Source organism: Eulemur rufifrons, chromosome 30 (assembly GCF_041146395.1).
Source record: "Eulemur rufifrons isolate Redbay chromosome 30, OSU_ERuf_1, whole genome shotgun sequence".
NCBI lineage: Eukaryota > Metazoa > Chordata > Mammalia > Primates > Lemuridae > Eulemur > Eulemur rufifrons.
Window position 1 is genome coordinate 109,092,932 of NC_091012.1, and position 22,610 is coordinate 109,115,541.

Here is a 22,610-nt window from a genome sequence, read left to right on the forward strand (position 1 = left end):
CACTTTCCAGCCTCCCTGGTGGTCAGATGTGGCCCCATGACCAACTTTGTGCCAAAGTGGCATGAGTGAAGTGATGCGGCCCCTTCTGTACTGACACATGAAAACAGCCAGTGTGCCGCCTCCAAACATTTTTTTCCTGCTGTCTGCAATGCAGGCCTGTTCGAACCACACAGATGAGGCCAGTGCCCTAAAGCAGGGTTCTCAAGCATTAAGTGTGCATCTTAACCTCCTGCACAGCTTGCTGGACTTCATCTCCAGAGTTTCTGATTCTGCAGGTCTAGGGTGGGGCCCAAGAATTTGCATTTCTACAAGTTTGGGGTAATGCTGCTGCTGCTGGTTTGGGGAGCATTTTTTGAGAACTATTGTCCTAAAGGCAGAGAAATAAAATGGAAGGAACCTTAGTCCTGAATGACTGAGGGCAACAGAATCACCCACGGACCCAAGAATACATATTCTGTATTGGTAGGTAAGAGAAATAACTTTTATCTTTCTTTGTTTCTTTCAGAGTTTCATTATAACACTTTAGACTTACCCTAATACAGTGAAGAAAAGATGGATGTTTCAATAGAAGGTGTTGCATTCAATGGAAAAAACATGTTGGATCCATACACCACTATCATACGCCAAGGTAAACTCCAAATGGATAAAAAACTTAATGTAAAAACATAACCATACAAGTAGAACTATAAAAGAAAAACACATGGGAGACTTCTTTTATAACGTGTTAGAGTAGGAAAAAAACTGTAACTCAATATTCAGAAGCCCTAAAAGAAAAAACAATTATGAATAAGCATTAAAGGAAAAAAAAAACTCTCTGCATAGCCAAAAAACAAAACACCATGAAAACATAAATGACAAAATGTAAAAAAACAAAAAAAAGATTTGGCTACTCATATAACAAAGAGCTAATCTTCTCAATATAGAGAGCTTCTAAAAATCAATTATAGACCAATAACATGAACAAAAAACAGGCAAAAGATATTTATGAATAGATAATTCACAGAAAAATACAAATATGTATCAAACACATGGAAAGGTATTTAAGCTCACTCAGAAGAGAACTATAAATTAAAACTACATAGATAAAAAATTACATTGGCCCACATACGAGTTTGATGATATGCTTGTAGATAAAGCTACGGGGGAAAAAAGCACGCTTGTACATTGCAGGTGGAAGTGCGAAGTACAAACTCCTGTGGGGAACAACTTGATAATATATATCCTACTTTCAACGGATATACTTATGTGTACAGTTAATCATTCATTACAGTATTGTTGGTAATAGCAAAAGATGGAAAACAACCTATATGTGCATCAGTAAGAGGCTGGTTGCATAAATCATGGAATAGCCACACAATATTCTGATAATTGTGAAGAATTCTAGGTATGGATATGCAAAGACCTCCTATATATATATATATATTCAAAAAAAAGGTATGGAACAATGTTTATAGTATGTACCTTTTGTGTAAAATGAGAAAACAGGTTCATAGATGCTTACATTTGCATAAGGACACTGGAAAGATATACAAGTAACTAATGTTATACTGGTTGGGGGGAGGTAAGAATGGGATGAACGGAGGCAGGTGGGAGCAGAGACTTCACTGTATAATTTCATGTATCATGTGATCCTTGAAATAAGTGAATGTATCATCTATATAAAATATTGAATAATTAAAAGAGATTATATCCAAAGCCATAAAAATGGATGAAAGCACTTAGGGAGAGACTGGAGTCAGAGAGGCTGGTCAATGATTGAACCCTGGGGGCCTCCAATATTAAAGAGTGAGGAAGAAGGAAAAGGACTGGGCGGGAGACCGGAGGAGGAGGAAAACCAGTTAAGTGTGAGCTCATGGAAACCTTGGGACTAAAGCACGTCAATGAGGAAGTGTTCAGTGTCAAGTGCTGTTGAAAGGCCTAATAAACGAGGAAAGAATAGGTGACTGTGAAGTGCTACTTCAGGGGAATGGCATGGCCCAGAAAAAAGATGATTAGAGTAGAATAAAAATTAGGCAAGGAAGTGACACAGTGAATTTGAGGTTTTGCGGAAAGTGGGGGCAGCACAGAAGAATGGAGCAGCAAGCTGGAGAGGAACATGAGGTCAGGAGGGCTTTGAGATGGGCGATATTTAAGGGAGGGAGCCAGGAGAGCAGGAAATTTGGATGATGCGTTAATAGATGAGAGACAACCACAAGCGCTAGGCTCTTAAGAAAGGCACAAAGAAACGATTTAGCCTTAAACAGGAGCACTTTAGCCTTAGTATGGACCTTGTCTACTAGGAAGGAATGGGAAGCATCTAAGCAGAGAAAAAAGCACAAATATGGCCAGGTGACACTACTTCCTCTTAGGGTTTTAAACACAGCTATTACCAAAATATATCCTCGTCTTCTGGTATTAAACACATTTTTAAAAACCTTTGACTGCTTGATCTTTAGTGTATGTCTACCTTATTGATAGTACCATTTGAAACAAATATCATTAGTTGTTTTATCTCCCCTAGTAGAGAATACAATCATAGGAACCATCCTGTCTTGATGAGCTTATGTACAGCCACAATACAGGAAGATAAAAACCCAACTTCCCTGTAGAATTAAATAAAACCTAAGAGTTGTATCCAAACTCCGAAGCAGGAAATGAATAGGATCCTGTTGAAACATCAAGTTGGAGAAACACAAAAGAAAAATGACTAGGTTCCAAGAGGGCGAAGACTAATCTGAATTCATCATTACATTTCCCAGTGCCCAATACTCAAGTAGACACCCAAATCAGGTTTGGAATGAACCCTAAATCAACTTTCGCCTTGGACTGAAAGATCCTAATGGGTGGCTGGGATCAGGAGTAGAGGCTGAGACCAACCACTCTGCATACTAACTCGCTAATCCATTGATGTTAGGTGAGATGGGCTGTTGTGAATAGAATGAGTGGAAAAAGGAGTAAAAAATGGAGATTTCCAGCAAAAGAGTCATTTTACTCTCTCAAAAAATAAAATGTCATCTTCAATGTAACAAGAAAAACAGTAACCACCCCAATAAACCATGACTGTATATGCTAAATACAATAAAAACAGGACTGAAACTGGATCTACAACCACAGAAAACTTTATATCACAGATACACATTATAGTACCAATAGGCCCACCTAATGGCCCTTTGAAGAGGGAGAAGGAAATTGGGGATGTGGTTTGGTCCCCAGAGGAGAGAAATAGTATTAGTACTTCATTCCTTTTAATTACCACACAGTATTCCATTTTATGTATATACATTTGGCCTATCCAGCACCAACCAGTTGATGGACATTTTGAGTTGTTTCCTCTTTTTGGTTACCATGAATAATGCTTGAACATTTTGCATACTTAATATTTTCATTTCTCCCGGGTAGAATTCTCCTAGGAGTGGAATTGCTGAGTCATATGGTAATTCTACGTTTAACTCTTGTTTTGAAACATCTATTTTTCTGCTCTTAAATTGTATTGGTGTTTTGCATTTTTCTCCCATTAGTAAACATATTTCAAGGTCACAAAATACCCTTCCACAATATAAACAGTGCTCTTCGTAAAAAAAAAAAAAAAAAAAAAAGGGTCCTATTTCAGAATTACCCTAAAGACAACCCAGTCAAGTGTATGTAGAGAGAACTCAAAGAAAATCAATGATGAAAGATGACAAAAAGAAATTCAAAGTCATTACAGAGAAGAAACCTACATCAGAAAAAATAGACACTAAACATGCTGAAAATAGATCAGAAACTGAAACGAGGACAAGATATGAAGCAAAGCAGGTTTAAACATACTCAGAATTGTGTCCAATGAGAATAGAAATATAACAGAAAAAGACGGAACCCAAAGATATCTTTAAAACTTTAAAAGCCCAGTGTCTATTGTGAATGAAATCTCTGCATTCCAGTGAAGGGGTGAAGCCATTGCTGACACAAGTATTAGTCACTGAGCTTCAGAAAATGAGCCTGTAGCCATTCAAGCAGGTTACTTAGAGCATAGGGGAAAGGGAAACAGACTTTTAAGAATGAAGACATTAGACATTTTCAAACATGCATAAAAAGATAGCTCCTATAAAGCCATTAAAAAAAAATCTTGACTTGAAATTCAGCCAAGAAATTAAGAACCCAGGAAACACATCAACAGTGTGGAAGAGTGGCAAAAGCATTCAAGTATATGTTAAATACATATAATTAAAACTAAACCACAGAAATTAATGTAGTATGTAAACACAATAAACTTGAGTTATCATAATCATAACTATCCTAGACTAAAAATAATCTCAAACAATTAAAAATTTAGGCAGTTCCCCAGAACAGATTGTCTTTAGCATTTACTCTTCTCATAATTCCCATACAGGACACCTTCAACTATCCTTAGAATTCAATTTCACTCCATTTTAAGTCACCTTCAGCCACTACCTGTTTCAATCTAGCAACACTCAATAACCTCTTTCCATGCTTATTGACTAAATTCAGACTCAACTATCTTCCCCTTTTCAATCTCCAAAATCCATATGGTATGTTTCAAAATTCTGCCTTAAAAACTTAGGCTTGCAATTTTGAGACTGGTCAACTATCCAGAACCAAGTATTTCCTTACAATGCAAAAAACTGTTCTTAATCATACTGCAAACCTAGAACTCAAAGTGAAAAAGCTTAATACCTATACTTTCATTAGGTTGAACCATATCAAACTGCCAGTATTTGACCATTTTTGACCCAAAAAAACTGGAGAGCTGTTTCATGTGGTTCAACGTAACCTCTTAGAACAGTTACGGCTGTCATACCATGTCCTGTTAATCAGTAGCCCGCAACAATGTGTGGTAAGAATGGGTGTCGCTCACCCAGACCCCAACTATATTTTTAGAGGGCCAAGGTCTCAGCATGTTGCCCAGGCTGGACTCAAGCAATCCTCTCACCTCAGCCTTGCCAGTAGCTGCAACTGCAGGTGCAAGCCATCGCCCACAGCCCAAATACATTCTTGATCCCTAAGTAGATACTTACCATCACTTGTTGGATTACTAATATATTTGTTTTGTCCTATTTGTTCTTCCACTGTTCAATCATCCTTCACATCAAATACTTCAAAGAACAAAGAGACTCACCCATACTAAGTTGCTTAAAGTACAAACCAACTTGTAATACATGCTGTGCATCAACAAGAGCCTTTTAGATTTCCAACTATTACAAAAATCCTGTTTCACTGTATTTCAAACACCATCTTTTATTACAAATACTATGGTACCATAGTAATTCTGTCTCCAAGAGGCATTTCAATAGCATTGGACTACAACAGAAAAAATTACATTTTACAATTCTTCAGGCAAGAGCACAACTTTATTTTCACCTCTGAAAATAAACCACAATTAACAACAACAAAGGAGACTGTGCAGTTCAACTTTTTATTTTAATAAAATCAGAATATGCACAGCACATGCAGTGCTAGCATCTAAACTAATACAATAAGCAATTACTAAAGCTACAGTGACTTGAGGTTCAATCTTTACATTCAGCAAGTTTAAATCCATTCTTATATGATTTTTTGAAACCTTATTTATTAACTGAAAATATTGCTTGCTGATAAAACTTGCTCAAATGCTATTGCTGAATGTACAAGTCACTGATTATGCCAATACAACAAAGATAACCACATGTTTGAGGATTGCAATGTGCCAGACATTCACTGAAAAAAAAAATACACACAACTAAACAAAACTCACACAACAAACATCTGAGAATCTGGACACTTCATATCAGTGTTTTGAAGTGTTTCATTAATATCTTAAGACAAGTGTATCAAAACCTTGGCATGATTTAATTTCAAGTCGCCAATTTTGTTTTTACTAACATCAGAAAGTTATGGCTACACTGCCAATGCCGGGTCTGCTTAATTTGACTTAAGAGTTTAATATGACTTAACATTAAAAGCTCACACTACCCCGAAATATATAATTTCACGCATACGGTGACATTCAACATTCAAGTGCCAGTGTTTTTGTACTGTCTTTTGGTCAAGTTTCTTTAAACTTTCAAAGAATCACTTTTAGGCTTACAAAAATAAATATTTGTCAAAATGTTCAATAAATATTACATAAAACTAGCAGCAAAAAGTATCTAGAAATCTGTCGTGTGCAAATAGTTTTCTTCCCAACTATCATTCCCATGGTCCCAAATAAATTTTAGAATCTAGTCCCATCCCCTTCCTAGACAAGCTGCGTTCAACAATCTCCAAGAGACAAAATAAGATTGGAAGTTTAAGGACACGCACACAAGACATATATATAAAATTCTCTGAATGTGCAATAAAAGAAGTACTTTGTAAAAAGTTATGGGCAAAATGTACAAGGGCCTAAACCTAGACTAATTGAAATAGCACCATAACAAATGACCTCAATACTGTCAAGTGCACCTACTTAATAAAAGTTTTAGAACAAGGCACAATACACTTGAAAATCTATTGCACTTTAGGAAATTTTTGCCATCTTCCTATGCCACTGTAAAAAGATTGAGCGTTTTGATCACCGCATTCTGGCCACAAAATTAGCACAGAATTTAAAGTGGCAGAGGCATTTTAGTGGTGGACAATGCTCATCTTTGGCCAGATTTAGCATAAACAGACTATAAATACAATGGAAACCTATGCAACTAAAACTGACTAAAACTGCACTGTAGAGCAGAATTGACACCTTGTGCAGTTATGTACATATTTCCAACCTGTGTGATCTCAAAGATTTCAGTTTGTTACTCTTCTGGAGCCATTTTTACAAAGCCTATAGTAAGCCAGTTTAACATCTCAACGCAGCTTGAACAGAGTAATGTGAATCGGCATTTAAAATAAAGCCTGCTGCATAATTCTTCCTGTTCATACCCTCTTGACCAAAAAACATCAACACTAGCATGCGTTATTAGACCAAAAATCATCCAGGGCCCTAATGAGGGCTGGTCATTGCTGTGGTCAGCCATTCTACCATTTCAATTTCATTTATGGCAGGCATTTAAAAAGTCTAAGTAGATGAATTCTCCTAAAAACCTATTTCAAGTTATCAGACCTTTAAACTTTCCCTGTAATAGTATGCCCACATTTGGCTAGCTCATAATTAATGATCTGCCTAAACACTGAAAGAGGAATTGCTGTATTTACTTGCATTAACTTTGAAAACAGTGCTTTGAATGTATGCATGTATTCATACATCACCTCATCATGACTGGAATGGCTTGTTTAAAGACTATCAGGTTCTAAGTACCTATCCAGGATAGAGTGAGCAAATCAGAACTTTAACTTAATACAGTTTGCCACATTAGAAACTAATTCCATTAATATGCTTCAAGACATTTGTTGTTTGTTTTCCCCCAATCTGCAAGTATCAAAAAGCCCTAATGCAGGCTACCGCATAAGTTTTTTCCTTATAATATTTATGGATGAATCGATGATTCCTGTTAAGTTGTATCACACCTGTGTGCCAAGGTTTGATTTTAGCCCAAGTTCAGTAAATTTATTTTGTCAAAACAATTGATACCTTGAGCATTACTGAGCCAACAGGACATCAAAATAAAAAGTTGTCTAAAGTTAAAGGCACAGTACATTAACAAACAAATGATCCTCAGTCACAAAATTATAAATGCAGTTTGGGAATGGGGGTAGGCGGGAGGGGAGTTAATCCAAACTACAGCAATGAAGTCTTCAAACCACCTTCTGAACAGGGCTGCTGATTGTTCCTTTCATCTCTTCTTGTGACCTTGAGCTCCCTTAAAAAAAAAATTTCAGTGGAGAATCACAGCTGGTAATGTACTGCGAGTTCTTGAAGCTACACAAGGTATAGTCTGGCTAAGTTACATGTGGTTTCCATATTAGCTTGTTTGGCAGGGTAACTTACTGCAAAGCAGGCTCAGTTACCCCACCAGTCAACCCCCTGGGAGTTATAATTTCCTCCATATCCATCACTGTTGTAAAAGCCTCCATAGCCACCTAATGAGAGATTTAAAAAAAGAGAAATTAATGAAGTCATCCATTGTTAAATACAATCCTTCCCTTCAAATATTTTGATGTAAGTTACAAAAGACAATCAACAGTGCTTAACTTCCCCACTGGTTTTAATTACCCTTTGAAAAAGATGACTAAAAGGAAAAAAGCCTTTCCCAAAGATAATGAAGTTAAAAATTAACACTACCTCCACCAAATCCTCTGCTGCTGCCATGGCCGCCTCCACCACTGCGGCTGCTGCTTGCGCGGCTGCTGCTGAAGCTGGAACTGCTGGAACCACTACTTTGTCGATAGTCTCTGGCACCAAATCCTCCACTAAATCTACTACTACAAGGACAAAATGTAAGTTGGTTCACATGAAGATGAAATTCCACTAACCAACCCAATTCTTGTTAAAGCTTCTCAATGATCAATTTCTCATTTTTCCATTTAAATAATTCCCCATCCAACCATATTTTTCCTAATAGTGGTTTCAAAGGCCTTAACAGTGAAAGGCTGACATGAACTTAGTGTCACCCTTTCTAAACCCTTTGTTTTGTTTTTAAAAGAGACAAGATGTCACTCTCTTGCCCAGTCTGGAGTGCAGTGGTGCAATCATCATAGCCACTGTAACTTCAAACTCCTGGGCTCAAACGATCCTCCCACCTCAGTCTCCCAAGTAGCTAGGACTACAAGATGTAGGCCACCATGCCTGGCTAATTTTTTAATTTTCCATAGAGATGGGGTCTCACTATGTCACCCAGGCTGGTCTTGAATTCCTGGCCTTAAGCAATCCTCCCACCTCAGCCCCCCTAAATGCTGGGATTACAGGTATGAATGAACCACCTTGCCAGGGCAAATCCTTACCCAAAGATTCTAGGCAGCCTAAGAAAATTAAGCTTTTTAAATTAAATACTGAAAAAAGTTAAATCTGGACACTACTTGCCCAGAGCAAATGCTAGGAAGTGTAAGTGAATATCCACCTACCCACCCACACCCCCTCATCACGTATCATCTGTATCTTACCTCTTAGAACGTCCACGACTACTACCCTTGTAGTGGTGTTCATAAGCCATGTTTTCTAACCAAGATGGCACTTCTTGTTTAGCTTCAACAAGAAGATCCAACAAATCCTTAGTAATATTTATGTTCCTCTCATTAAAGAATGAGGTGGCTAGGCCTAAACGAGTTCAAAAAAGCACATAAACAAAGGTCTTCCATGAAGTAGCTTAATATTCTTACTTTCCTACATAGATTAAAAATATTTTGTAAAAAGATTACAATCTGATATTTAACCAACTCGAACTGCTTTGAGCAAAAATTAACTTTTCTTGTTTAAAAAGTGAGAAACATTTTCACTTTTATTGTTAAAATATATTTTAATTGCATTCCTTGGAAATAGGGACTCTTAATACTTAAGATGCTATCAAGTTCTTTGCTACATGTATCACAATGAAAAACGATCAGACCATCAAGTAGCTAAACACTTACCAAGGTTTCCTACACGTCCTGTACGGCCAATGCGATGTACATATTCTTCAATATCACTTGGCAAATCAAAATTGATAACATGTTTCACATTTGAAATGTCCAGTCCTCTTGCTGCTACCTGGAAATTAACTTTGGTTATATATGGCCCACTAAAGCAAATACATGAACATGCTGAACTTGAATAAAAATAAGGTATTATTATACATACTGCTGTAGCCACTAGAATTGGGCTTTTTCCTGAGCGGAACTGGTGAAGGGCCTCTTCCCTATCTCTCTGAGATCGGTCTCCATGGATACTGGTACAAGCATATCCTTCATGGTATAAGAAATCCTCCAGAGAATCTGCACCCTTTTTGGTCTCCACAAACACTAAGGTCAGTGAATCCTTGCCTGAATTTGAAAAATTACAATTTTTGTCAATAATATGGCTTAGTTCTCCTTGTACTCAATAAACATTCAAATAGAAGCAATTAAAATAGACTGTTTTAGATACAAAAAGTTCTAGTGTTCTATAGCACTGTAGGGTGACTACAAGTAGTAATTTATTATATTTTTTCAAATATCAAGGAGAGGATTTTAAATGTTAAAAAAATGATAAAGGTCTGAGGTAATAGATATGCTAATTACCCTGATTTGATCATTATACATTGTACACATGTATCAAAATATTAATATCAGTCACCACATAAATGTGCCAATTTAAAAATACATTTTAAGAACTGTGTCAATTGAAAAAAATGCATTTTTAAAAATAGACTTTTAACAATGTTTTGAATGGGGAAAAAAAGTAACAAAGGTGACCCAAACGGATTTCTTTTTCTAAAAAACAGGTCTCAGAGTGGCTATTCACAAGCACAATGGCATACTTATAGCCTCAAACTCTCAGGCTCAAGCGAGACTCCTGCCTCGTAAGTAGCTGGGCTGTGCCTGGCCCAAATGGATTCTTATTACCAGAGCAATGCTAACATTATTCATAATTTTACCTGTTGCATTTAGGAGGTCAAGCAGAAATGATCTTTTGTCTGGTTCTTCCACCCAAACTACTTTCTGTGTGATGTTCTCAGAGGTAGAGCCAACTCTTCCTACAGCCAAAAAGATATATTCATCCAAGAAATCACGAGCAAGCATCTGAAAAGAAAATTTTTTGTTACCTACTGAGATAAACAAATTTCTAACTAATATTTGCCACATCTTTTTAGCCATTGGAACCACCAAAAAAACAAAAGCTGCAACATCAAACAGTACCTGTATTTCCTTAGGAAAAGTAGCACTAAACATCATAGTGTGGCGGACACCCTTTGGAGGCATAGTATCTTGTTCAACTATTCTACGTATCTGAGGTTCAAACCCCATATCCAACATCCGATCAGCTTCATCTAACACCAAGTATCTATCATGAAAAAAGAGAGTTCAGAATTTGAGAGAAAACAAAGGATGGTTTTAGTATGGCTGTACCTATAATTATATATTAAGGTAGTTAAATTCCTCACAGTGCATGATTTGACACAGACACAGCACAAGATTCTTGCCACTAAGTAAGTCATCCAAAATCACACAGCCAAATTAGCTCTTATGACTTGACTGTCCCATGATCTGGTCATTCTCAGCCTCTACTAAAATGTTAATAATTTTTCAACATTGAAATTATAATGAACTTTTTATAAAAGTTAGAAGACCCATGGCCAGTAATTTTTAAAAATTAACATACTTGCAAAAGTCTAATCCAATCTTTCCTCTTTCCATCATATCCACTAGACGTCCTGGAGTGGCTACTAGCAAGTGGCATCCACGTTCTAAGTCTCGAATCTGCTGACCAATATCAGCACCACCATAAACCACACAAGGACGAACTCTAGATCGGTATGAAAACTATAAGCAAAGAAATTTTATTAACTTCAAGGTCAAGATTTTTACATGGTCATAAAACATATCATTAGAATCAATGACAAAGCTAGTAATCACTCAAATGCATACTTACTTTTCTGGCTTCCTCATAGATCTGTACTGCCAATTCTCGTGTTGGTGCTAATACCAAGGAGATTGGGTATTGTTTGCGGCGCCCATACCTTCCATTTTCCTAAGAAATGGAAATAAGTTAACTCTACCATCATTTTTAAAAAGTTTATCACAACATAATTCCCTTTTATAACTTATAGATTACACTTAAATGGTTTTTCATTAGGTAGATTGAAGTCTTAGCATCATTTTGAAAGCTCTCGATAGCCACCTACAAAGTTCTACAATCATTTCCCATATTAATAAATATTTACCTTCATGGCCCTCAAAGCCTCGCCTGGACCATCTGAATAAATCTGACTCAAGATGGGCAAGAGAAATGCTGCAGTTTTTCCAGACCCTGTGGAAAGAAAGAATATTCATTCAATTACAAAAAAAAAAAAACAAAACCCACCAGCAGCCAGGCACAGTGGTACACACCTATAGTCCCAACTACTCCCAGGAGTTCAAGGCGGCTACAGTGCAATATGATTGCATCTGTGAATAGCCACTGTTCTCCGGCCTGGGTAACACAGGGAGATCCCATTGCTCATTTAAAAAACAAAAACAAAAAAACAGCCTGCTTATTACTTTTGAACAGATACTCATAGATGACAGTGTTTTGTAACCGCTCTATTACTAGTGATTTAGTAATTATCATTTATTATTATTAATTATTTAGTTATTTTACTTTAAATTCTTTGATCCATCTATGACAGGAGTCGGCAAACTGAGGTCCAGTTTATTTTTATAAATAAAGCTCTTATGGAATACAGCCATGCCCAATAATTTATGTATCATCTATGGCTTCATTCACATCACAACAGCAGAGCTGAGTAGTTTGCAAAAGACCATATGGTCCAGAAAAATCAAAAATTATTTTATTATCTGGTCCTTTACAGGAAAAAGATGACAGTGTTTTACTCTCATCAAGTGAGCTTACCTGTTTGGGCACAAGCCATCAAGTCTCTTTTCTCTTTGATAATAGGAATAGCATGCTTTTGCACTGGAGTTGGGCGAGTATAACGAGTAAGCTCAATGTTTCCCATGATAATTTCTCCCATCTCAACATCGCTGAACTGTTAAGAAATTCAATGGGGTTAGAAATGCTAGAAATACTACCTGGAGCCATTTCTGTTTTACGCGAATATAATAATGGAAACAACCAACTAACAGCTATTTTGTAACTTAGTTTACAGTTGCTTTAAGTAAAATGATCATGTTACATTTTGAGAAAAACCAACTCCAGGCTTCATCTACATTGGAGAAGATTTTGAGTTTTTCCTATGCTGGAACCATTTTCTATTTCAGGTAGTGAATTATTGATAATGGTGACATTGAACTTGACCTCTCCCTTATACAAACCTATGAGGTGTTTGGTCTATATATACCCTTAGGAAGCCCACCTCATTCTGATGTGCCATGAAAACATTTGTACTTCCCTCTGTCTTAAAAAGTCAAGCAAAAATACTTACACTTTCAATATGTGGAGGACAGTTGTTACCTGTTGCCTCAACTGGAATGTCATCATATTTCTCAAAGTTAATCCCAGTGTTGCCTCCAGAAAAGAGTTCCCTGAAATCAAGAGATTGTTAAGATTGTTAAGTTTGTTATATAAGCTAATAAGGCTAATCACAATTAACATATATTTCAAAAACTTACTGCTCCAAGCGTTCACTTGGTGGGAGTGGTTTTGACCAATCATCTTCATCTGATTTGTCACACCAGCGACTGTTTCCACCACGTTCAAATTTGCCAAAGCCACTTCTGTCACCACGGCTGCCAATGCCATCATAGTCATTCCGTCCACGATCATCAAACCTGCACAGCATAAGCAATTAATCACAACCATATCATTTAACCATTATCAGAGTCCTACTGCTACTCTAGAACTGTCTCTGGAGATAAATTATTCATGATGGCTGACTACAAGGATGTCAACAGTCCAATTCTAACTTATTCTTATTTGACATTTAAGACTCTAATTAACCAGATTGTATGTATCATTTATTTAACTTCATTTTCTAAAATCAATATCCTTCTTTATATGTCTATAAAGCCTAAACAGGCATCATACATGCCAAAATTAAGAATCAAGTTTTTTAAATTTAAAATCAGCACATAGCTCACACCTTCATTTAAAGTGCTCATCTAAATATATTTAGTGGTATGGAAAAGAAGAAAATAGCACACCAGATATCAATTGTCCTAGTTATACCAGGATGTCACTTAAGGGACAATTCGCCTGTGTGACAGAATTTGGATAAAAGGTAGAAAATAATCCTTACCTGAATTAAGATGTTTTTAGTTTTAGGCCTGTTTGCGAAAAATCAGGACACAGGACTAACCACAGCTATTAGGCGCTTGAGGTCAGTTCACCACACTTGTATAATCAAAAATATAAGGTGTTTAAAAATTGTCAGAGTCCACAAAAATCCCAACCAAATTAGGCCATTCCCTAGATGAACTTACTCTTTTAAATAGAATATATAAAATTAGAGAAACAGAAAAATAACTTATCTCATTATGCCAAAGAGCTTATTCATATTTTCATCTAATTTCTATGTAACAGGTTCAATTTAGTAAAGACCTCTAACAACTAAGAAAATACAATGACTAAACAGACATAATGCTTAATATCCAAACAGGTGGTCAGGATGAAGACTTACCAAATTAACAACTAATCCATAAACTGCTATTACACATACACATAAGGTGAGAAGACAAGAAATCACTTACCTTCCCCTTGGTCCACTTCCACGATCACTGAAGAAACTAGACTTCCCTCTTGAATCACTTCGAGACCCAAAACTACTATATGCATCCTTATCTTTGCTAGAACTCCACCCCGAACCGTCTTTATCGTAGAATCCTTTAATTAGAAACACACGCACACAATACCATTTTATTGTAGTCATTAGAAATATGAATCATGTTAAGGTATTATCAATCTTTCTGAATTTGAAGGCCTCCACTGAAGGGTCAATCTCAAGGTGTTCCTATCATGGCACTAGAAGAGAACCAAGATTTAGAGCTGGTTTATACCACCAGCACATAAAACCTCTCTGCTAGAAAATACTGTATTCTGAAATCAAGCAATCTGACAGTCTAAGAATGTTCTTGAGTGAATACTACCTCTAAGTGATTAATAGCTTTGCCTGTAACACAATGATTATCACATTGTTATATGACCATCATGATGTAATTTCCATTCATTTTATAGGTGTGAAAGAGTTTACTAGGAAACAGTTAGCACTGTCTCATTTTTTCTTAGAAGTGGTTTCCATTCAGGACATTCTTAGAGTGTCTGATTACTTGGTTTAATATAGTATTTTCCAGTTTCAAAATTATAAGTGCTTTGTACACATGAAACACTCTACTGTCAAATGGTACTATTTTAGTGGTTCATCTACTATGTGCTTGATGAGAATCAGGAACACCTGGGAAAAGGAAAACCCTCATCCTTACACATTCTCAGTGTAGAGAAGTTCCTGGGTACAGCTATAAATATTCAGGTGAGAGACGACAAAGGGAAAAATTAGCCCAAAGACAGGTAGAGGATTTAACTAGCTTCAGTGACACCACCTTATTAAATAGTCAGAGATAGTTAAGTTACTTTCCTTCTGCCTTCCACCTCTACCATTAGCCAGCCAACTGACCAACAGCCTTTGCTAGCAATGAAGAGTCAGGTTAGATTTCTAGATCTCTCCCAGCTCTAAAACCTCCATGATACTGCCTCTCTGATTCCTGTCACTGCAACAAACGGGCAACACTAAATATACAAGAGGGTCTCAATTCCAGCTAGTATATTCTAAGAATACCAAGAACATCCATGACGATAAAGACAAACTCTGCAATAACTTCACCTAAAAAGAACATAATAAAGTGACCTGGTAGAAGTAATACAGATTTAATATCCATGCATTACCAGGGACAGTGAAACTAATGCAGACTATATATGGAGAAGGAAGAATGACAGCAAACCATGGGCTTCCCAGTGGACTCTCCACCCTTCCAATCCTTTCCTCTTGGCTTTTAAATAGTTTCCCTGACATTCCCCCCTTTGTTCTTCCAAATTTTAGATCACTTATTTTATGGAATATACAGCAGCCAAACAGTTATCTCATAACATGAAACATCTACTAGTTATCTAATACTACATTACAAACGTAATAGGAAAAGGCACCAGGTATCGTAACACCTTTTGGACTAAACTTTTCAAATGAAGCAATTAAGGCAAGGAGATGAAACCAGAAAATCACTTTCAACTCCACAATAAGCCCATCTTCACTTTGGCACCTTTACAGGACAGAAATAACTGGGTTGTTATCACCATGCAGTTTGGTTTACATGGTAGGGCACCCACCTCTTCCAAACTAAAACCATGCTGTGAATGATTACAAACATATAACTAGTGAAATTGTACAAAACCATGCCCTTGGCCTCAGAAGAGTTTGACATAGGAATGCAGAATTCTCCACTGAGTAACATTAGGTGAGTGTTTCCAAAGTTAGTAAGTCCTAATATTTGAACCACTCCTGATAGAAGCACAGGAGAGCAGAATGTTTTACAGACTTCCCCAAGTTACCTTGTTTTCTCTCGGCTTTGACTAACTACTAAATGCAGCAAGAATTAGATCTATGAAGTTGCTTGTCAGAACTTACCTTTAGCAGCTTCTCTATTCCTTAGATGAGGAGGGATATAGCGCCCTTCTAAGAGAAATAATATAAAATTAATTAAATGCCCAAAACCTTCCATTTAAGCTTTTACCAAAATTTCTGCTATTAAAATAATCATCCTGGAAAACATTTTTTTAAGAAGTCTCCAGCCTTCCAGTCTGATTACTCACCTGGAAATTGAGGGGGGTGGGGAATGAATCTACTTTTACTTTAAATGGGATATTGCTCCGTAAGGAGAACTTTAAAAGGCAGCTGTTCTGTATGCAGGCACAAATACAGCCTAGACTACAAACAAGAAGCAAAACCAAATAAAGGAATGTCAATGTGCTTTATTAAATCTGCAATTTAACTTTCTTTTTCACTTGTGGGTTCAATTAAATATTAAAAAGATCTCTACTAGGATGATCAATTCCTAAAGGTAAAAGATTCTTAACATGGAAAATAAGGTGAAATTTAAAGCAAACACCTAGTAATTTTGTGCCCAGTGAGGCTCTTCTTGCCTAAAAAGAAGGACACATCACTTCTTTTTAGTCTGTACCTACTGTTGTTTTGTTTAATGGATGGAAAGAGACCTGAGCTGAAGCAGAGGTCTACTGCCAAATAAGAAACCACCAAGATCCCCTACCTTAATACCAACCTCTAATAAGTCTCCAAATAACCCCTCTTTTAAAATAATAAAACTTTTATATCTACCTTCTTTTCAAAAGAATGATATAGCATTTAAAATCATAATTAATACCCCAAAATTCAGTGTAATCTTCTTATGTTAGTGAGTCTCATATTCTTAAAGAGAAAGGAGTAGCTGTATCTGATGAAAGTGCATGTTCCCTTAAAGGAGTTTAATTCTATTCAATTCACTTTAACAGGGATGGACACATCCCCACCACCTCTAAACTGGGCTCAGGATTTATAATGGATGTCAATACAATGGACAAACTCTTCTAGAGCTATATATTGTATAAGGTTTTTAAAGGTTAACTACTTTTACTCAGGAGAACCAAACAGTCCTTTTTACAAAGGCCACAGTGCTTTAGATTGATCACTAAGGTCTACATAGTTCTACATAACACTAAGGTCTACATAATTCTTTACATAATAAAAATTGGAGGGCAAATTCTTAAATTTTAAATAAGTCCAATGAAATATAGATATTAAGCTCTAATAGTCAATAAATCCATAAAATGTTTTACTTACTGCTAGCTGTAGTTCCTCCACTCTGATTATCTGAAGAGTTCAGGTCTAGGCCAGCAAACTAAGAGAAGAGAGTTAGATGGTTAACAGCCCATATGCTGAAATATTATATTAACAGAAAACTAGTCCTGCTCTCTAGCACTTACTAGCATTACATTCAAATAGTTGTCCTGCCTACCTTACGGGGTTGATATCAAAACTCTTAATGAAAATGTGACTAAGAATGCTTTGAAGCCTGTAAAGCTCTAAGCAAATGCAAACTAGTATTACTGTGTATACTGCACAAGGCAGCACACCAAGATGCTGGTGCTACCCAACAGAAACTGTCCAAATTTAATTCATTCATTTAAAATGAATTTTCCTGTAACATTTTCCACAGTGCAAGCTCCCTAACCAAACTAAAACTTAAATACATTGAATCTCAAAATTAAAATTATCTTTGAATGTCAAATAGATAAGGGGTTCATTTTAGTGCAGACCGTAAATGTTCCCAATGCCACCCACTTTCTACTTGGAATTATTTTATGCCTAAAAAGAACACCCTAAAAATATCAGGACAAATTTTGAATTGACCATTCCTTAGTTCCTTCATCCCCAAATATTACATGCATATTTTAAATTAGGATAGTACTCTTAAAGAACAAAAAACTTAGGAATATACCCACCGCTTACTATAATCACTATGTTAAGCATAACTCTGAAGTAGTTACCTATTTATTCTCCCAGTTTAGTAAGTTCAAAGACGACTTTGAATAAATGGCACAACTGGCATTCAAATGCTCTTAAAGAGTAGACATTTTACTGCCCTTAGTTTGTATTTCTACCTATCTATCCCCTTACACTAGTAGCTCAAAGCCTCAACGTTCTAGGAAAAGGTTACCTGCTGTCTTTATAACATTGTATAATGACTAACCAGGAACTATTTACAAGCAGTAGGGGGAAAACTATACATTCGAAAAGAAACATTTCATTTTTTTCAAGCCACAAAAGACCAATTCACACAGTACTGTTGCCAACCTGTTTGCAAAAAGAGATACCCTAATATACCATGTTTATAAATCCTGTGTTAAAAGCTCAACATGATACTGCCAAACCGCAAGCATCAATGGAGTCACTGAAAATTGGAACCAGATGCTACAATGTCTTTAAAATAACACTTTAGGTACCTCATTTCCAGAATTTCGATTAGCAAAAACGCTGCCACGCTTTCTCCGCTTTCTCCGCTTTCTCCGTGTAGTTAACAAACTGATACTTTAAAGCACAATAGGAACACAAACTTTCTTTTTGCACTTGTTACAAGTTTTGTTTTTAACTTTACACTGTAGCAACATCAACTAAGAAGCAACTGCAAATGTTTCTGTAAATTGTTAGGATTACATTGCTGCAATCTTCTCAGTTGTGACTTTGCTACAAATTCTTAATTCTAGACTAATGACTCTGAATTCATTGAGTTAAATCGGTTACAAATTTAAATAAGGTTCACTGCTGACTAGTACCTTAAAAAACCACACCATCTATATAGAAAATGTTAAAACTGGGGATAACCAAATTTTGTCTGTGCTCCATTCAACATGTGAAGTGTCAGCAATATGGAGAACTTAATATATAATTGGTTCATTACGGGGGTAAAAAATGCTCCCAATGGGACAGATCGTTAAATCCCTAAAAACATTACATATGACTACATTAAAATCTATAATCAATTAATTTGTGTCACTAAACTTCGTTTCAGGATTATTCTGGAGTTCGTGAAACCAACTCCCTCTCTCCTAATCACGGTAGGCAGAAGTTTATTTAAAGGCTCCAAACATCCCACAGAAGAGCTTATCTAAAGCCCGGTGCCACTGTTGCAGAGGGATGCAGACTTCCTGCCACCAAAGCCCATAACCCTTTCTCTCAGATCGCATGTCGTCCTCCTCTCTTCTGCTCCTTAAACCCTTACAAGAGGGGATTCTGGTTAAGGACAACAGACCCGGGGCCTCTGATCTACTCCTAAATTTTTACTCCACAGAAAGCAACAAGTCAACAACAGAACTGTTTATTGCCCCAAGCCACGTTCCGGGCATTTTTCCTCTGGCGGATCCCAGGATCAAACGTCGGTAACATAAAGGCACTCACTCACGTCAGCCGCAGTACCCCACCCCCGCCCAAAGAAAAACTACGCAAGGCCCTCCGCTAACTCGCCACACAGTGAGTACACGGAGCAACTGAGGAGAGAAGGGCCGCGCCGGCTCCCTCACATCCTCGATGTCTCCCCACTGCGTTCAACCTCTATCTCTAGAGCCCAGCGCCGTCGCGCACGCAGCGGCCCATTACTCCCTCCCTCCCCGCCCCCACTCCTCCCCAAATCTTCTGCGTCACAAAACTTTCCACTCCGGAAACGCGGCCTCGCCGGCCGCGGCGCTGGGCCTGCGACGACCCTGCGGCAACTGGGCTTGAAGCGAAAAGGGCCTGAGGAAGGAACCCGGGAACAAGATGTCCATTCCATCCTCCTTTCCAGGCCCTCGCCGGCCGGGGGGACCTGCCGGCTCGGCCTCTCCCAGTGGTGGGCCACAGCGCCGCCCAACACCACACAAAAGAGGCCGCCGCCATTAGCCCAAGCGAAGGCCACCCCCCCGCGCCGCCCCCTCCCACATTCCAGGGCCGCGTTCCTCCTCCCGCTCGTAGGCACACTAACGCCGGACGCCGCCGAGTCCCCGGAACAGTAATCTGGGCCGCGGCAGCAAAGAGGGCCGAAGCCCCCACCAACCCCGACCAAAAGGTCCCTATTCGCTTACTGCCGCGCCGCACACTCCCCCTCACCCCTCACGGGTCACTAATCAAGTCGGGGTTCGCGCGTGCGCGTCCCCGCGAGAGCTCGCGCACACCCTCCCCCCCTCCGCCCGCCAGCGCACGCACACACAAAAGCCGCCATTGTGCTAGGCCCGGGGACAATACCGCGAGCCAAGCCGGAGCCCGAGCGACAGCCCCAACCAACATTCCTGCCGCCTCTCTGTCCCTCCAAAGCCCCGGGACACTGACACTTGCCAACCCGAGGCACCCAGGAAATGGAAACTAAGGATGCCACTTAGCGCTGCGCCACAGGCCAGGTTAGGTCAGTCAGGGAAGGGATTCACGCGGCAGCCACCCGGTGGGCTCCTTGCAGCTCACCTGCTGGTCCAGCCCGAGCGCATTTTCCACCGCCACATGACTCATCCCTGAAGAGTACCGAGAACTCGGAGTCTTCCGCTGCTGAGCGAGTGTGTTTGCTTCACCGCGAAGGCCCTCTCACGGGAGAACTGCGGCTCTGGAGCGGACGGCGCGGCCACGGATCTAATATACCCACTCGAAAGGCTATTACGTCAGCACGTAAGACGTGTGCCCTCCCTCTCACTCCCGCACTCCCCCTACCACTACGACTTCTGCCCAGCTACTGCGAGTTCAGTCTGTCCTAGCCTCGCGGGATTTCCTAGTCAGTCCCGTCGCCCCCTCGTCGTCCTGCCTTGGAGCTCAGAGCGCCAAACGCTGTCCTAGTTCGCTTGAGCTTCACTTTCCCTGTTCTCCGCTAATACCCTAGCCTCGGTCTTGGAGTTCTCGAGATATCGCGAGAACTTGTCTCCCGCTTTCTGCCAGCTACAAGGCCTTAAAATTTAACGTAGGCCTGTTCGGTCCCCTTTCCTCCCCTATGCATCCAGTTTTCGCTCTTCCTGTCTTACTAGCGCTCGTTCTCTCTCTTTTTTCTCTCCCAGTTCCCGGGATTGGAGATATGGTGGGATTTCTCCGGTCTAATCAGCTCTCGCCCTTCGGCGTGTAGCCTCCCCGAAATCAGAACTAGGCAGAAAAAGGCCCTAAACCGAGAGAGCGGCAGGTCACGTGATCGCAGGTGGCGAGCGCGGTGGCCATTTTGTGGAGCAGGAAAGGGTGGCTTGAATAGTGATCGGAATGGGGTAAGGGAAAGGAAGAGGAGGAGGAAAGAGAGGGAAGTGGAGGAGGAACGAGAGGGAAGTGGAGGAGGGAAGAGGGGGAAGGAGGGAGGAGGGCAGGATGGTGACTGCGGTGGGGGCTGAGGGGGACTGGCGGTGTGCGCCGGTGGCCGGACGCTTCCCAGCGCGGTTGCCTAGGCAGCGGGGGCGCCGCCTAGAAACACAATGGCCCCTCCCGCTGCATCCCCCTACGTGAGCGCGCGCGCCCCCGCCCCCGCGGTGAGGGAACAATGAGACAATCTTGCACTGATCTTGAGCCGGGCGCTAGGGGACTCCGGCTCTCCGCCGGTATGCGGACTACTTTAGCCCGTAGTTTCCTCCCGCGAGTTGCCCAGCGGCTCAGACTCTCCTAGGTCCGAGGGAGTCGGGCTGTTTGTGGCCGGATGTAACCTGGGCCTGCCGGAGGGGTTGCGTCGGGGTTACCGGTCTCGGCTCAGGCCGCTGCAGTGGATGGGGAATGGGGGGAAACGGGTTTCTGCCCTCTTGCGCCCCCCTCTTAGGCAAGCCAACCTAGTCCCAGCTTCAGTGCCCCAGGCCCTTAAATAGAAGAAAATGTCTTGACTAGTGAATTCCTGGTACATACACGGTTCTTATAAACGTTTTCCCCCCTCTCTCCTGACCCTCAGCCTGACGGAATTAAATAATAAGCGTGGTTTTCCACCATCCCCCAAGGGTCTTCTGCTGCCAGAATTCAAATAGCTCGTTCTCGTCACATAATTTACCACACACATAACTTCTCTCCCTTTTGAAACGGAAATTCTAATGAGATAGGGAGATAATCTAACACTGTGTCCCAGGGCAAGTTGTTTAATGGCTTTGGGTCCCAATTTCCTCATCTATAAAAGGAGTCAGCTAGACTACCTAACCCTGTAAAAGACCCAACTCCTGTTTTTATAACAAGTATTTTGTAACGCCCCCTTTAACCATTACTGAAATATCAAATCATAGATAATATAACGCAAACCTACAAACACAATTTCAAAAAACATGATCCAACTGTAATATACAAAAAACAAAATGATTATAATAAAAACTGTATTTTAATATGTAAATACTCCCGCACAGCTACACTAACTGATGATAATATACCTGCCCATTACAGCCACAAATGCAAACTGGAAAGGTATGTTGTTTTCACACCTCATTTTCTGAAATGGTGAGCTCTTAATAGCGTTTGAAACAAAACAGTACACTCTTCCTCCGATTGATACAGTAGTTGCATTTGTGGAAAAGCCAGTGTATATGGAAACTGGGCAAAGATACTTTGTGTTCATATGTAAAACAGTGTTAGTTTTAGGCTTAGATGATGATAAACTAGTTTCTCACCTACGTAGTGTCCGGT

At 39.4% G+C, this 22,610-nt stretch overlaps 1 protein-coding gene across 5 annotated transcripts; it reads right to left on the reverse strand.

The window, feature by feature from the left end:
* Positions 1-4,800: 4,800 nt before the first annotated feature.
* DDX3X (DEAD-box helicase 3 X-linked) lies at positions 4,801-20,818 on the reverse strand. Of its 5 annotated transcripts, none has more exons than XM_069464012.1 (17): positions 20,457-20,818; positions 17,310-17,367; positions 16,101-16,148; positions 14,176-14,308; positions 13,099-13,257; positions 12,912-13,011; positions 12,380-12,515; positions 11,712-11,797; positions 11,420-11,518; positions 11,150-11,310; positions 10,687-10,831; positions 10,425-10,569; positions 9,650-9,831; positions 9,442-9,559; positions 8,977-9,130; positions 8,159-8,295; positions 4,801-7,956 (listed from the first exon to the last, which is right to left on the reverse strand). In XM_069464012.1, the coding sequence occupies exons 1-17, from the start codon at positions 20,499-20,501 to the stop codon at positions 7,877-7,879; spliced, it is 1,986 nt and encodes a 661-aa protein (XP_069320113.1). In that variant the 5' UTR covers positions 20,502-20,818; the 3' UTR covers positions 4,801-7,876. The 5 variants fall into 5 exon arrangements, with proteins under 5 accessions (XP_069320113.1, XP_069320115.1, XP_069320116.1 ...); XM_069464015.1 differs by having other exon boundaries at positions 5,296-7,956; positions 8,159-8,298; positions 8,977-9,058; XM_069464013.1 differs by having other exon boundaries at positions 5,296-7,956; positions 8,159-8,298; positions 16,101-16,145; positions 20,457-20,817.
* Between the last annotated feature and the right edge of the window lie 1,792 nt (positions 20,819-22,610).